Below are 18,100 nucleotides of genomic sequence, written 5' to 3' on the forward strand. Positions count from 1 at the left end.
ACTGATGAACATTTGGGTTGTTTTCACCTCTTGCGCACTGTGAATAGCGCTATTAACATTTGCATACAAGTATTTGTTTGAGTACCTATATCAATTCTTTTGGCTATATACTTAGAAATAGAATTGGTTGGTCATATGGTAATTCTATGTTTAACTTTTTGAGGAACTACCAAACTGTTTTCCAGAGCAGCTGCACAATTTTACGTTCCCACCAGCAGTGTATGAGGCTTCCAATTTCTCTACAGAGTCTCTGTCAGTTTTTATTTTTCATTTTAGTATTATAGCCATCCTAGTGGGTGTGAAATGGTATCTCATTATTTTGATTTGCATTTCTCTAATGACTACTAATGTTAAGCATCCATTCATGTGCTTGTTGGTCATTTGTATATCTTCTTTGGAGTAATGTCTATTCAAATCCTTCACCCATTTCTAAATTCAATTATTACTTTTTTGTCATTTGTTTTGGATACTAAATCCTTATCAGATATGATTTGCAAATATTATCTCCCATTCTCTAGGTTACTTTTTCACTTTCTTGATAATGTCTCTGATGAACAAAAGTTTTTAATTTTGATAAAGTTCAATTTATCTATTTTTTTCTTTTGTTTACTGTGCTTTCAGTGTCAGAACTAAGAATCCACTGCCAAATCCAAGGTCATGAAGATTATGCCTAGGAGTTTTATAGTTGTAGCTCCCATAGTAGATGGTTTATTTTCAGTTCATTTTCGCACATGGTGTGAGGTAGCCAACTACATTTCACAAGTGGATATCTAATTGTTTCGGCATGATTTGCTGAAGAGACTATTCTTTCCCCCACAGAATGGTCTTAGCACCCTTGCTGCAAATCAGATGCGCATGGAAGTGTAAGTTTATTTCTGAACTCTCAATTCTATTCCACTGGTCTGTAGTTATCCATTTAAACTATATTTTTCTAAGTGTTGAAAGCTTAAGTACAAAAGAGTTTGGATAACAAACACTACTCCAAGATCTCAGTTTGATCTAAACTTTCCCACTAAACTGGTGACATGCTTTCTCACTAATAGCCACCACATGGGTAATGTGACTATACCTTCGTAGGGATGATACTCTGAGCTGACACTGATTTTAAGCACCCTCTTCCTGGAGCTGGCTTGAGGAAAAATGGAGATTCTTTAAGTTTTCACAAATCAATTTCAGGTATCCTCATCATAAACTTCTATGGCACTGAGATAGCACTACCAACCTTCCTCTTTAACTCATCATCACTAGGAACAGAAGGGCGTAGAAGAAGAAAAAAGACACAAGCTCTACTCTCAGGAGATCTATAGCAATTGTTAGCAAAAGCTAATACACTTGGACCAGGTGACTAAGAAGTCAGTTTACCACATACCTATAACCATCTGCAACCATTGCTAGTAACCTCACAGCCACAAATACTGTGAAGGTTTCATTGGAAATTGTGTGAATGCTTACTGTTTGTGCAAATGGCACTCGTGTTCTGTTGATTTATTAATTCAGGAAAGAGTATGTGGAAATAGGCAAATGAAAGAAGTGAAAGGGTAAAATACTATTTTATGTTAGTTCCAACTTTGAAGCTACTTGCAAGACTCATTTTCAAGATAGTTTTAAGGAAAAAAAGTCTTGTGAATTATTTTTTTATCCCCATATTATGAAAAGTATAGGAAACTGTCTTTTTCCTTTTTAAAGTTTTTTCAATAATCTTCTAGTAGCTAAAACATACCCTAACTAGCCCTGATCTACCAAGTCTATTGTTCTCAACAATGAACACTGTTAAGGGATTTACTTATAACTCACAGAAGAATGACATTAAAAGGTAGACAGAGGGTCATAAATTCTAAAGTGTAGTATGATCATGGAAATCTCCATCATTTTTACTTTTAAGAGGGAGGAAGGTAGCCTCTTTGGTGCCAAAGATGCCATTAGAATTAGATGCTGCTTGAAATTTACTCATGAGATATCAGAATTCCGCTTCTTTCCTCATATCCTCCAGAGAAGCAGAACACTTATGAGAAGCAACCGAATCAGTCATCTGGCTGGAAGCTGTCAGCCCTTGTGTTGTGTACTGAGAGAACACTATCATGAAAAAAAGCTCTACCCCAGCGTGTCCCAGGATGTAACAATCCTGCTTCCTTACAGAAGAGGCTTTCTGAGTTTATAGGGAATCTCTTCTGAAGGCTTGCACATGAGAAAATATTCCACCTTCTGATAAATCATTAGGTAGGTGATGAGGGTCATACAAGAGGGAAATTTGACTTATTTCACCAACCTCTTTTAGGTGGTATATTTCTTAGCACATCTTCCTCTCTTCTTCCTCTTCCATGTTTGAATGTGGAAGTACCAAGGATACCTAATACTGAGTTGAAAAATAAGAGTCTAGAGTAGCCTGGACCAGACAGATCAGACTAAAAGGGCAGAAGACGGCTGTGGGGGAGCAGTGGGGACGGCGCGGCGGGTGGAAGGGTTGCTTTCTAAACGAAACACGCTTGCTTGGCTCAGACGCCCGTCACTCGGAGCAGTGCTTCTCAAACTTGAATATGCATGTGAATCACCTGTGGATATTGTGAAAATGAAGATGCTAATTCAGCAGGTCTGGAATGGGGCTGAGATTCTGCACGGACGTACAGTAGCTTGTATCTGTCAGAGGGAAGGAGGGTTCTCAGGGAGGCACCACGAGGGCTCTGAGCAAAACTACAAAGTCTACCTTGACCATTCGACTTCCTTTCCAAAATGTCTCTCCCATTTTATGGCTCCTCATTTTTTTGTATCTAAAAAGTCTTCCACCTCAGAGGTAAGCCTCACACGTAAGAGAGGAGGATTCCGCTCTCCTTAAACTACTAAAACGACTCCCAGTCTTAATGGCCCTTTAATCCAATTTGATACTATTATCCTTAATGGTTAAAGCAATCCAGATTAAAGTGAGAATAACTTTACTCCTTCAAAGGGGCACTTACACTTTAAAATATTATCAACCTATAGTAATATCCAGTGGGGACACTGTTACGTGGAAAATATTTTTGAGATCCTCTGTTCCTTACCCATCTGGGGTAACATGCCATTATTTCCACTAAACTTTAATTGGTCTGCTAGGGTTTTAAATACATAGAATCTATATTAAGAACATGTAGCCTCAAAGCTCCTAATTTCACTTCCCCTGCCATGGTAAGTGGCTTGTACTTCACAGTATACTAAAAATATGATACAGTGCACTGAAGTACTCAAAATTTTAAATCATAAGTCTCTGAGTACTACGGGTCTCCTATACTTAAAAATCTCATTTTAACAAGAAATTATCTAGCCAAAAAAGAAAAAAAAAAGAAAATTAAGGGACTTAGGAAGGTTTGGTAAAAATAACTTTCCAAGGTTAGATCATGGGAGGGAAGCCAGAGAAAGGTATCACATACAGTGTGGAATGTTATTAGGAGAGAAAAATGGGATTTTTGCAGAAAGAAAGGATGATGGCGGGGATCTGTGTTGAGTAACATTATCTTTCACTTTGGAGGGAGCTCGTGACTCAAACCTTTAGAACAGTTTCATGGTTTACTCGATAGCCTAAGTCTCTCAACATGCATACCACTCATAGGATAAAAATATGTTTTCAGCATGTGTGAACAAATAAAACTTTGTAAGTTTATTCCACAAATTTATTAAACAAAAGAAATATTTTTTAAAGGTCATCAAGCTACTATAGTTCCAAATCAGCAGTAATTTCTTATTGCTGAAACAATTTGTTTGGAGTTTTCACATATCCTATTTCATAATTTTCAGAAAACAGATATAGAAGAATAATCCTCCAAAATGATACATACTATAATTGAAAGAAAAGTTTTTTATCCTTTCGGTATCAGTTTCTTAAAGGACACAGTTAAATGTTAATGATCACAATTGCCCTTATTAAAATTAAAGCTTTAGATTTGTTGGTTTACTTATTCATTCATTCAAGATTGTAGTTGCTCCAAATGTTCCTGAATATGTCAGCTTTTTGACAATTTAAGCAGTAGCGACAAATTTAATTCTGCTGGCTCCAAACCTGACCCAGATGCATGTCTGCGACTCCCAGAGTTTAAAAATTTGACTATTTTCTATTCCCAAAAAAGATATAGGTGGGTGTCACTTATTGGCTGGGAGTCAAAGTACTTGGTTGCCAATAATTTAGCAGGACACTTCACAGGTGGCCAGTAAATAAGCTTTTCTCCAAGATGTTAATACCTCATTTAGAGGCTGCTATTTTAGACATTTAAACAATTTTGTTCTTGCACAAGCATGTAATTAAAAAATATAAGGAGGAGGGAATCCAAGCACAATAAAGGTAAGAATAGGAAGAGATATACTGAAAGATTTTATTTGTAAAATGGTGGTCATTAAGATAATTCAAAATTTTTTTTATTAGTTGTAAATAATTGTGCTTAATTCTTTTATTTTCTAATTAAACTCTAATGCCATATCAACAAGTTATCAAGATTTATCTTTCAGCTTGTAAATCAAAAGTAAGTTATCCAAAGAGAGTTCAATTAAGTTTTTAACTCCAATATTAGCAGCTCTAATTTAACTAGACAAATGGTTATATAGTAGCTGACTAAAATCTGACACTAGCTTTGACCCATTTTCCTTTGTTATAATTTAACCAATCATTTTTACAGTGTTTCCAATGATTCAGTTATTTTCTACATTTGGACATCCTGTCTAAATTTGGACATCCTGCAAACTTCTTAGTGAAGTCATACACAGTTATAGGAATATTGCACAATAGAGTCAGACTTTTTTAATGAGTTTCAAAAAAGTCTGATTGGAAACTATACTGCAATCACCAAACCTCTGTGTTGATGGACATGTTATAACACCATACTAGGTTACTATTGTTGGTACGTGTCAATGCTTCCATTATAAAACCTTGCTGCTGTCACAGTTTTGTGAACTAGCTAGAAAGCCTGATTTGGTTCTGATAAATAGAAGATCATTTTCATAAGAAAAACAGATAAAAAGCTGTAAATGTAGCAAACATGAGATACACACATATATAAATAAAGTAATAATGGCACTAAAGAAAGTTCAAATGGTATAAAAGAAGAGTAATGTATGTATTGCGTGGAGCATACTTATAAAAAGGAGCATAATACAAAATCACTTTAAAGATCATTTTTGTTAAACTATACTGGGAAAATATAGCCTGAGTTCCCAGGAGCTTTGGGCCAGTAACAATCTCTTTCAGATCTCAGTTACCTTATCCATAAATTAATAAAAATACCCATTCAAAAGGCCCTCCAATTGGCATCTAGGAGGAAATAATAGTCTTAAAAATACACACACGTATATACACAGAGACAAACAAGGTTAAAAATTTAAATGACTTAATGATTTCTTTACCTTTCTTCTTCAAGCTGATTATGTGGTTTCTAATATTAATATAATAAAATCAGAATAAAAGCATTTTAATTCTAATTTTCTATTGGAGTAACTTTCAGTGTTTAACAAAGACAGAAAAGAAAAAAATTCTGGAACTATTTAAATTAGAAATACTTTTTAATATAAATTGTGCTAGATCATTTTTACATTGCTCTTTGGAAAACTGCAATGCAAAGTCAGTGGTCTCACGTGGAAAACTTAAAAATCAAGCAAAAGAATCTGAGATTCAGAGAGGGAAGAAAACTTTGTAAGAGTCATGAAGGAAAAATATAAGGTGTCTTATTAAAAATGGATTTAGAGATGAGTGTGCTGTCTTACCAGCAACCACTTTCCTTTGGTACAGATGGTTGAGTGGTCAAAAGAAGCCTTGAGAACAAGAGTGCTTTGGAAAACACAGAGAACACATGTGAGATGAGTGCCTACTAATGATGTGTTTCAAATATCATTTGCATTCTGTTACTCCATAGTCATGTCATTGATAAAATACAATTGCATGAAAAAGTCTGCTTAATAAAAGCACAAATTTTACCATAGATTTGAAGTATTCTGCATGTGTTTTAGCTTTGATAAAAGTTAATTTTTAAAAGTTGTATTAACATGTACATAAAATTTAAATATCCCATGTCTACATTTAACACCTTCTTAATGGCTCATAATTTTATTTCTGACCTTGACAATGTATATAAATGTATATAAATGACAATGTATATAAATCTGTATTTGAGCGGCCAGTCGGCTCAGTTGGTTAGAGCGCAATAGTCATAACACTCAGGTCGCCAGTTCGATTCCCACATGGGTCAGTGAGATGCGCCCTCCACAACTAGATTGAAAACAATGACTTGACTTGGAGCTGATGGGTCCTGGAAGAACACTGTTCCCCAGTATTCCCCAGTAAAAATTAAAAAAAAATTAGGGGGAAAAATAAATTTATAGTAATATATTAAAAAATAAAAAAGAAAAGAAAATGTCTCTATTTGATTATATTGTATTTATTTTATGATTTTGATCATTAAAATATTTGAAATATTTTATTGCAAACTGGATCTTAGTATACAAAGTAATTTGTGAAAATGACACTTCTAAAAAATAAAGTCTATTAATTTTAAAGACACATACACACACACACACTCTTCTAGCAAATGCCTGTACATAGATGATATTCAATAACTAACTATTAAAGAGATGAATGAAAGTGGTAGAGAACAATATATCTAATTTAAGAAGAAAACAAAAGGTATTGGTAGGAACAGTCACTAAAAGTGCGTTCATTCCAAAGGCTTCAGAAATAACGTCTTAGAAAATCAAACTTTAGACGTAAAATAACAAGGAAGTCTTTAGGTTTAATGTGAAGCCATCTCATGGGCTTTTATATTTTCACTACTTTTCTCTTTATTTTTCTGCTGCTTAAGAAAGAGAAGCAGCACAAGCCCTGGAAGGCAGGAAATGAGATAAGGTAAGCCAAAGTCTACCCCTTTGGAGTCTATTTCTTTCAATTTAACAAACACTAATGAAATATCTAGTACATGTTAGATACCAACGTAAGTGCTGAGAATAACACCCCATTTCATTCGGAGTAAGAGCTCATTTACACCGCTATTTCCTCTGCGTGGCGCACGCTTGCTCCAGATCTCTACTTAGCTAACTTCCTCATCCCCTTTAAGTCTGTTCAAAATGTCACCAAGCTACCCTACACTAAGCTACCCTAACCATTCCCTTAAAAATTTCAATCCACTCCCTACTTCTAGGACGCCTGATACCATTACTTGGATTTACCTTTTCTTTTTTCCTTAGCACTTACAGTACTGTAACAATTATGTAATTTACTTTTTATGTGTACTTTTTATCATCTGACTCTCTTAGCTACAATGTAAACTCAAAAAGGGCATGGGTTTTTGAGTATTCTTATTTATTGCTATATCTCAAATGCCTAGAACTGTACGTGGCACACAGTGGGTATTCAATAACTGCCAGTCAAATCGATAAACAAGCTTTCCTAAATACCTGTTACAATCCAGACATTGTCCAGAAGAACACAGATTTAGGGAAGTAGGTACAAGAGCAATCAAGTATTTTTATTTATGCAAGTATTATACAAGTATTCTCTAAGTGTTGAATTTTGTACTATATGCCCCCATTGTACCTATGGGGGCATATAGTACAAAATTCAACACTTAGAGAATGGTGAATTCTAGGTGAGGGTTAAAATAAGTATACTGACTATGTTTTTAAAAACCTTGCCAGTGAGGGGAAGGAAAGCTCCAGAGGTATTTAAGTCCAGGAGTTCCTCACTGACTACATATTGATTAACCAGAGTATCTGAAGTTTCCAGTACATTCAGGAAAGCAATAGTTTTAACATAAATAAAAATACTTGTATACAAAGTTATAATATTATTCTACATTAAATATCTACTCAATATTTTAATCCCTACCACTCTTCAACACCTCTTTATTTATAAGTCAATTTCTGTAATTTTCCAATGTTTACAAACACAGCATCAGTTGAATAGAGAGTGAAACTGCAAATCTTGCAGAAGATAGTTTCATGAAGTCTATGAAAGTGATATAAAATTACAAGAAAATAATTTCTAATTGAGGTGGCCAGGATAGACCAATAAGGATTAGAATAAGAAAGGATATTAAAAGAATAATAGAATATTAATCAAAGATTAACAAAAATCCTTAGAAAATTTGATTAAGCCCTCAAATTATACAAAAAGGACTTTTTTCTTAATCCTACTGAAAAAGATAACTGTGAAATAAAGGATGTCATATTGTGCTATAATAATTTTGCCAGAAAAAAACTGTAAGAAATCAATATTTGATTAATTCTCAATTCTATTAAATAGTTTATAGTTAAAATTACACAATAAATTTTGTTGAAGATTTTAGGTTTCATTTTTCAACATAAAGAGCTAATCAAACTTTCTCTCTCTCTCTCTCTCTCTCTCTCACACACACACACACACACACACATCCGCACAAAACCACTACCACCATCAAAACAGCTTTTTTTCTAGAACACTTCATTCTTAAACAGGTCATTTTAAGAGGTCCCTTTTGAGTACCTTCTGTCCTCTTTGAGGGTGAGCAAACAATGAAGAGGAAAAGATGGGAAATGAATGAAAAGGAGAGAAGATGACTTTCAGAACAAAGCCCTGGAAAAAAGACTGGTTCAATGTATGTTTAAAAAGAATTATGCTTTTAATAAACAAAACATAGAAAATAAATAACTTTATACGATACATTTAGCAGAGGAAAAAGAAAAACTTAGTAAGAATCTCTGGCAAAGGTGCAATTTGTCACTTGGACCACAAGATGGAGACACTAATCACCTAGAAGGCAATAAACATAAAAGGAAATAGCTTTTTTAGTGTTAAAGTTACAAAACTTATTTTTAAAAATAACATATACATTCCCAAGTCATTCATAAAAATGTAAATTTTTTCTAACAATCAGATAGTAAAGTCTGCCATATGGTTCTGAAGATAATTCTCTACTCAACCCCATTCAATGGTCAACTCTCAAAAGTGAGCATGTTAACCTGATTTTGTCATTCTTGTAGAGTAACTAACACTTAGAAAGTTCTCAAATAGCAACAGAAATGAATTGTTGAAGTGCATAGTACTTTGAAAAGTGAGAGATAAGTAAGACAAGTAACGGTTTCATCTGATTGACACTGACGCAGAGAAACTGGGTTCCATGCACATAACACAAATGGAGTTCATCATTAAATGGCCTTTATGAATCAACACTAGATATATAATTTTTCCTCATGTGTTATAATAATTCCACAAATACAGTGAATCATAACTGCTAGGAATAGTGTCTAATTCACAGTATTTAATAATACTAATTATCATTATCGTCATTGACATTATAATTCTTAATGTAAAGCAATTATGAAACCCTCAAAATGGACAAGTGGACAAGTACTTCTTTTCTCTTACATGAAATATTTTCAGTGTCACTTAGAAACAGACATAACATAGCTTAGTCGCTCACTCATTACTAGTTTTCATTTCTTCTCAAAAGGTCCCATATTTCCCTGGCAGAGAAAGGCAGAATTCAAGATTAAAACTGCTTAAATTCATTTCAAAGCGAGCATAAAGGATCGACATATATGACTGTAGACATATTTCATCCCCATTTTTCTCTTGTAGGAAGTATGACATAGATGTGGTTCTACTAGTATGAAACAGAAATGTAATCAAGAACTACAGGAATGTTGGTATTTTCCCTTCACTGAAATACATAAAGTGTTTAAGTACATACATGCATATAGACACAAATTAAGAGAATTCAATAAGCAACTGAAATAGTCTCACAGAATAACACAATTAAGAAATGAAATCTTAAAATGAAGATCAGAAAATTAAAAGTCCAACCTTCAGACAACCCTGAGACAATACATATAAAAAGTTTATAATTATTATTTTATATTCAACCAAGTATTTTCAAGTAAGTTCAACTTTTTTGAGATGTCCCTAAATACAAGGCAAGTTTAAGCTAAAATTGTAATAGATTTTAGGCTATCCTATCAATTTGATGATGTCCATGGTGATGATTATGGGATCACTGACAACTCGACAGAAAATTAGTTACTGCTGGAAAAATTATATGTATAATTAAAAAAAATTTTTTTGTCAATTCTTTAAAATAGAATTGCCACTTACATCATTGTGCATTACTGACTACAAATAATCCATAGTGTCATTTTAAAATCCTTGTCTAAAGAATTAGCAGTTTATAAAGCAGTAATGCAGGGTTTATTTGGAGGAAAAATATAAAGCCAATTATTTTAGAGAAAAGGTTTCTTCCTCAAATTGGCTCAAAGAAAAATACCTGATAACCGGGCAACCTGCAATATTTTAAAACAATGCTGCCACCTGCTGGAAAAATCTGTAATGTCTTCACGATTTCCCTATCATGATCTTCCTATTACCGACAGAAACAAGACACACCTTCTTAATAATTTTGACCATTTAATTTATCTGATTCTTAATAACTACATCATAATTGAGTGCTAATTCATTATAGTTTTCAGTATATTTAAATACAAATAGTTTGAGGTGACATCATCAAAAACAACGCAGCTCTGTAAGGACACCTAACAGTGGATAAGGCAGGTTTTAAATTATCAGATGATGATATACTCTTTCTGAAATTAGTCTGGGTATCTTAACAGAAGTTTGATGCTAGCAATAAAACTAAATTTAAAAGATTACTGACTAACCTCCATCCAAACAGAACCACACGAGAAGTCATGGAAAAGATACTTTTATTTCTAATGAGAAGAATATTCTCCTCCCTGAAGAATAGTTGGGCCCATTTATAAAAAATAAAAATATACCTTAATCTCCCATTTTAACACTTTGCAAAACTACACTATCATTTCCTGTGGTTTTAAAATTTTGTTTTGCTGTTTTTGTTTTTATAGTTCTGGGCCCATAAAAATCTCAATTCATTTAACAGCTGTTTTTTGAGCACCTACTCAAAAAAAAACTTATATGTACCCATCCACATATAAATAAAGCTCATTTAAGTATCCAGAAATGAAACAATCACCCATGTTTAATATGAGGATAATAATCCCTAGTTATATGTTTGTTGTAAAGACATGAAATAATCAGAGTTAACATTCAATGAATGCTATCTATCATTAATGTAAGCATTACTAAAAAGATTGGAAGGTATGGTAAGTTGAGAATAAAATGGAAGAAAAATGTATTTCTAATTTGTTACAAACAAAATATGTAAAGTTCAGTTTAAAATAGCCATTGATTCATGTCTATCTCATTTATCTTTCCAAATCCCATTGAATTTATTAAAGAATTTATAAAGAGGTATGTAGCTATACTGGTAAACAGATAAAGGTACTAATAGGCCAGAAGATATGAAATACATAAAATGGATATGTTTTGCATAAAGCAGTGTTGAATAAATATTTGTCCCATGGGGAGATTAAATAATGGTACAGGATGAGTTAGAAGGCAAACTCAGCAGTGCTGACTGGCCTGTGAAACAGCGCAGACACATAGGCCACAAAGGAAAGAATCTAAATGGGTTTCCCAAAAAGAAATACTGGGGAAATCATAAGCTTAGCACAAGAGGCCTGAAAGCAAGGGGCAAATAAATGGTAAGGGTAAAGTCACAAAAATTTGGAAACGCTACCAGCGCTCCCACAGGGAGGTCTAGTTGCCACCAATATGAACGGCTTGTAAGATGTCACAAAATAAGGTAAAAAAAACAAAAACCTCTCAACAATAGCATGTGCTAGGTATCCCAATGGGCTCCTTCCTCATTTCTCATAGGCAACTATGATTCTGACCTGATACTGACATTAAGATTCGAACATGCCCGAGCTAGAAGTGAAGGCATCCTGAGGACTTAGTACAATTCTTCCAGAGAAATTCTACGAGAGCCCTCTGAGAAGCCACAGGCCTATAGCATTCCCTCAGGTCTCACTTGGTACAGATAGTCAATTTCAAGTAAAAAGAGGGCTATGCTGCAAAAGGCATCTAAGGAGGGTAGTCAGGAATAAGAAAACACAAATAACAGAAAACATAAAAAATAAGATGACTGAAGTAAGACTAAATGTACCACTTATTACAACAAATGTGAATGGGTTAATGCCATTATTTAAAAAAAAATTATCTGTGGCACTTACTCCCAAAAAAGCAGGGGTATGTGTATGAGAAAGAGATATGAGGAGGAAAAAATCAACATAAAGAGAGAACATTTAAATTACAAGAGGCTAAATACATATTAGCAATCATAATGTAAAGACTTTGGAACTCAATTTATATAAACTGCAAAAATAAGTAAACAAATCAATCATTAAATAAGAGCATACAGCCAAGAAAATGAGAGGGACAGGATAATGTTAAGGAATTGTTCATTTCTATGTGATGATGGTATTATTATATTTAAAAACATTAAATATTTAATTTGCGTTTAATGTTCATAGGTAAATTGACATGAAGTTTGGTATTTGCTTTAAAATAAGAAAGATGAGTGGGGGTAAGGCAAAACTAAAATTTAGCCATGAGTCGACAACTGTTGAAAGTGAGTAATGGGTACATGCAAGTTTCTTTCATCATTCTCTTTACTTTTTATGTTTGAAATATTTCATAATTCAATAGTTTAAAATAAATAAATGGATAAATTAAACACACGTGATTCTCAGGTTAGACCAAAAGGTAAAATCCAACTAATATTCTTTTTAAAAGGGGAGGAACATAGAAATGTTATAAAAATAAGCTTCAATTTTAAACAAAATTCAGTTATACATTAATAAACCTCAGTTTTAAAATCACACCTTTAACGTTTGGCTTACACTTCTGATTTGGCTTTCCCAAAGTGTTTTAGAACTCCATATTCAAAAGCCATCTTTCTTTTTTTTGAACCAAAAAGCATGAAATATAAAATTCAGGAAATGTTATTAAAATATTGTGTTTGACACAATGATAATCCAAATATATGTGAGTCTAAATATACTCACATAAATATAAAAAATATAAATTGGCAGTGAATCCTTTCATGAAAACCTTAGCACGAATTTTTGTTTTGCTCACAATTTTTATAAATGTACAATGCTTCATTAAAAACTGAACAAAATTTTAAAAATTTAGAATATAAGATTTTCTAAGAAACTGTTGAACTTGAAGGGATTTATTTCATAATTATTAAAAAGTGAACAGTTTGAAAATCACTGCTAGTACCCTAGTGTAAACAAAAGATACAAAGATGAAAAACCTAATGAAGGTTATACAGTTTTTAAAAATGTATTCCAAAAGTAAATCTACCATGATGAAACATGTGTCCTGCATTCTAACAGCAAGCATCACTGTTAACGGGTTCCGTCTACTCCTATCCCTGCCTTGCTCTCAATCGATTCCATTTAGGGAACATCAACTAAAGCGCAGTATTATGAAAAGTAACAGCAGAATACTACTTGGGGAGGACAAATACTCTGTCCGTGATCCCTCAGTTTCTAGGTATTAAATAGGTGTCCAAGCTGAGATTCTACACCATGCCGTTCTGACCCCAAAGTCTGAGATCTTTTGCATAGCGGTGTGGGAACCGCACAGAAGAGCTTCTGACGGCTGCTACGAGGTGTGATTTCAACCAACAAGAACGTCACCTAACTCCCCAAACTCCACGACAAACTTCGCACGAATCCTACACAGAAACATCACGATTAGAGTCAGGCATGTTAAAGTGAGTTCATCGGGGTGGTAAAGGTAACATGAAACCTTGTGGGGATCTCTTTTCCACACTGTGCACGGACCTACTTCTGATAGGTTTTGGTTGCAAGGAAGGCGACTGCATGGGGCCAGCCCTGGAGGCACTGAGAAAGGTCAACACCAAGCAAGACGAAAGCAGAGACGCCTAAAATACACCTCTTCAATTACACCACTCCGGCTGGATCGCAAGCGGGGCAAAGGCCACCTTTCTCGCCCTCCGAGGACCTCTGGTAGTAGACCTCCGTGGACTTGTCCCCGTCGCGTCGCCCAATGGCAAGGACCAACATTGGGGAGACCTCCGCTCGCGTGGTTGTCGGCGCCGGGACTACAGAGGTGTGTGCCCAACTCACGCGGGCCACGGGCCGGGCGCAGGGACCGCGGACACAAACCCGTCCGGGCAGCGGCACAAGGCCGCTCCGCGAAGGCCATCAGACTGAAGGGGCGGCGGGGTGAACAAACCGGGGCTGTCCCTCAGGTGACATCACAAATGTCGCACGTTGCATTAGTTAACGAGACACTCCCACTTTCCACTCATTTACTGACCACGCCACCGCTGCTCTCGCTCTCATCTCACCTCTCCAATTCTCGTACTCCGGGATATGGTAGTATTTGTTCCCGAACTGGTCTGTGCCCACTTGCTCCTTCACTTCCTTTGACAGCGCTCTCCACAGGGCGCGCAGCAAATTCTGCGACAAACCCATACCCGCCGCCTTGGTTCCAGCGCGAGTAGCAGCAGCATCCGTCGCTACTGTAACCAGAACACCCCAGCCGCTGACCCCGCCTACCGGCCCAGAAAAGTCCCTCCAGTAACGGCGATCACCATTGGTCAAATGGCATCATTGCTCTACCAATGGGAGACTCTGTTGTTACAGCCCCGTCTCTGAGCTTTGTCATGGCGGCGTCCAGAACTCTATCCAGTGTAAAAGAACGGGATGCTAGGGTTTTTGTCGGCGCGACAAACCGGATTGGACGACCCTCTTCGCCTACGAAGAGTGGAGTCCACACGAAGGTATAGGAAATCTTACTCTTTTTTCTAAAAGGCCAGTTAAAATTTGGACCAATGGCTGTGTTAGGCTTTCCTTCCACCAAACCCGGCTTTCCTCTTCTTTTAGAACACGTACCAAAATTCCTAGCATATACTAAAATTTCAGACTTCCAGAAGGAAAGCAAGTATTTAACATACAGCAAACTATTTGATTGCTTCAAATAGTTTAGTCAAGTGAACCATTCTTATCCAGGAATGATGGGAATCCCCCTGAATTCTTAGGAACCATGCAAGGCCCAGTCTTGAAAGCAAGCTTTTCTAAGGATAGCAGTCTCAGGCCTGCTATTGTAACTCTTTTTGTGTTTTTTTTTTGCACACCTTGTCTCCTCCCACACAAACTACCTCCCCCTTTTCCCTTCATCTTAACCCGTCCTAGTTCCGGAACGATTCAATCCTCAAGTCTTTAGGATGGACAGAGGTAGGCTTCCAAACACGGGCAGGGATTAGGCTGGCCTAGAGTGATATTTCAGAGCGTGAACAGGTTGAGAAAGTAGTCCAAGTGTGGGGACTGACAAGCTCAGGTGATAAGGGTGTTGCAGGAGGCAGAAATCAAAGCCCAAGCCTAGTGAGCGGCATCCTTGTAGGAGGAGAGGATGGTAGCAGTGAGGGGAGATTAGTTATATACAGGGGGATTGGTGAAATAAATAATTAATGATAATGGGAGGCACATTTCCCACTGGTAGAAAAGGACTCAAGGAAGGGATGATTAGCACACGTTTGTATATTTTACTTGTTACAAGAAGCTTATATTACTGTTATAATTTGAATAATCATCAAATAGGAAACGATTTTACGAAGAAATGGAAGATTCAGTAGAAAAATGTGAAAAATTATTTTCTGGTTGAATATTGAAGCTCAGAAGCGGCAGGACAACATAATGGTCTGGAGGAAAAAAAATGTCAGCGTTCAGATACAGTTCAGACAATTATTAGATGAATGACCTTGGACAAATTACTTATGTCTTAGTTTTATAATCTGGAAAAGCTCTTAATAATACAACCTACCATCTAGGAGGTCTCCCACTAATTATTACCACAGATTGCAATGTCAGCAAATAGTAGGATCTTAATTTTAACTGTTGTTATTGATCAATGTCAGAGGAGTAGTAAGTGTTAGAAAGTATTGGACTGGATATTTGAACCTAAGGCAAAAGTGCCTTCCAGAAGACAAAGGGCCATGTATATCTTGAAATCAAACACTTGATACTGCTAAAATGATTGCCAAAATGCTTTTAATTAGTACTGCTACTGTCAGTGTGTAAAAGTATCAGTTTGTACCTTTTCTAGCACTGTGTATTATTTTTTTTTTAAACTGATAATTTGATAGGGTAAAAAATTTCATCCAAGTTAGCATCATATTGATTAATAATGAATTTAAAAATCATTCTGGTTAAATTAATGTAAATTCTTTTTAACATCCAATAGATTAAGACAAATTTTAATAGTTAACATTCCCTAGGCACTTACTATGAATAGGAATTATAATGAGCACTTTTTAATGTATTAACTCGTTTAATCTTAATATCCTCACCAGAATAATGATGGTTCAGTTATGGAATATCAGAAACTTCATTTGTCTTAATTTGTGAGAGTACTTGTTCATCATTTTTATTTGTAAATATTTAATTAGCTTTATTTAAATGCACCTAATTGTTGAACATACTCATTTTGTATTTACACCTAAGGCATAAGAAATACTCTTGGGAATTAAAAAAAAAATACTGTTGTTTAAGCTTTTGTCCACTAGGTGTCCTCAGTTAAGTTTATCAGAATTTAATTTTTCATGGAAATTTATCTCTAAATATAATAACAATAAATATTTATTAAAATAATAATACTTATTAAAATAATAACTTAATAAAATATCTTTAAATGAAATTTAAGATCATGCTTCAGGATAAATTCTTTACATGTAATTGTTATTGTTGATTTTTTAAAAATTTGTATAAGGTCTTTAAAAATCTATAAATATCTTTAGATGTGTGATAGAAAGAGATCTAAGCATTACTTGTGATTTTTGTACTATATGTAATCTTGGTAAGGTAAGGACAGTTTTATGTTTAAATTACTTTCTTATTATTTAGTTTTATCTGTTTCCCCCATTTAATTTTTATATTTTTTTAAAGGGTTTTGGGACTGGAGTTAAACAAAGACAGAGATGTTGAAAGGATCCATGGCAATGGAATTAACACCCTTGACATTGAACCTGTGGAAGGGAGATAGTAAGTTTATTATATTTATACATTTTTCTTTCTAAGTGAGATGCAGTAAAGTCTTGCTTTCAGATTATGTAAAGGTTTATAAATACAAGTAAAAATATTAAATTGTAGCGTTTTTAATCTGATACTACTAATTTCAAATAAATACAGAACTTCAAACCTACAAATGTTGCCAGATAAACATTTCTAAACTATTTTAATATACGTATATTCATTTTTAAATCAGCAAACATTAAACTTCTTTTACATGCAGAAGGCTTTTAAGTGCTGGGGTATGTAACTGTAGATGCTATTTTAAGTCATAGTTGCTATTCTAAAGGAGTCTAATGGGAAAACAAATATTGAAATATTTTAGAGAATTAAGTTTAAAGCAAACCAGAGTTATATTTGAGTTCCTCTTGGTTTTACCACTTTAGGAGCTGTGTAACTATGAGCAATTTACCTAACTTTTCTAATTCTTAGTTGCCTTAGCTATACAATGGGAACAATAATACCTAACAAGTTTGTTGTGAAGATTCATTGAGATAATATATTTAACATGATTAACATCATGTTAAATAGGACCTGACATATCATAAATGGTTGCCACTGCTATTAATCAAAGTATTATCACCTATATTTTCTCTCCTTTCAGTATATTCTCCACACAGTAGCTGAAGTGCTTTGAAAAATGCAAACCCAAACGTGCTATCCCTCCACTTAAAACTCATCTTGACCCCACATGACTGTTACAAGAAAGTTTAAAACTCTTCATGTAGTCCATTAATTAGAACAAGTATAAAAGTAACTAAAGAAAAAGTTTATCATGTCATATTATGTTTAGCATTTGCCCCACAATTTTTATATTATAATGAGGTTATTATTACTATTATTACATACATTAAAATAAGCCAGGAAAGATTTGATAAAATTCTGTTTTTTATTTTCAGCTTCATGGTCTCACCTAATAGTATATGAGAAACAGGAACAGTGAACAAATTCTCACTTTAACACATGGTTACATCTAAAAGATGACCAGCGATAACTTATTTTTTCCTGAACTTTTCCAGGCTTAACATAACACCTCCTATTCAAGGACAGCTGTGGGCATTTGCTTATCAAATAATGCAGACATGAACAGCAAGGGATAGCTGATTATTTTCGGTCTTGGGTATTGGTGGAAAAAATATTCAGTACTGCTTCTGCAGCC

At 34.7% G+C, this 18,100-nt stretch overlaps 2 protein-coding genes across 4 annotated transcripts in view; one reads left to right on the plus strand and one right to left on the minus strand.

Annotated features, from left to right (window-relative positions):
- NDUFAF2 (NADH:ubiquinone oxidoreductase complex assembly factor 2) overlaps window positions 1–14,432 on the minus strand; it is a 122,980-nt gene extending 108,548 nt beyond the window's left edge. The window contains exon 1 of the mRNA XM_019743577.2: window positions 14,223–14,432. Coding sequence (XP_019599136.2) covers window positions 14,223–14,349 — 127 coding nt within the window. The 5' untranslated portion in view covers window positions 14,350–14,432. The remainder of the gene's footprint in view (window positions 1–14,222) is intronic.
- A 72-nt stretch (window positions 14,433–14,504) lies between these two features.
- Window positions 14,505–18,100, plus strand: part of ERCC8 (ERCC excision repair 8, CSA ubiquitin ligase complex subunit) — a 37,902-nt gene continuing 34,306 nt past the window's right edge. For 2 of the 3 annotated variants that reach the window (XM_074328911.1, XM_019743504.2), the window contains exons 1-2: window positions 14,505–14,657; window positions 16,819–16,914. In XM_074328911.1, the coding sequence (XP_074185012.1) occupies window positions 14,581–14,657; window positions 16,819–16,914 (173 nt within the window). In that variant the 5' untranslated portion in view covers window positions 14,505–14,580. The remainder of the gene's footprint in view (window positions 14,658–16,818; window positions 16,915–18,100) is intronic. The other variant, XM_074328913.1, reaches the window with a different exon arrangement.

The sequence above is a fragment of the Rhinolophus sinicus genome, linkage group LG03 (genome assembly GCF_036562045.2).
Source record: "Rhinolophus sinicus isolate RSC01 linkage group LG03, ASM3656204v1, whole genome shotgun sequence".
Classification (NCBI taxonomy): Eukaryota; Metazoa; Chordata; class Mammalia; order Chiroptera; family Rhinolophidae; genus Rhinolophus; species Rhinolophus sinicus.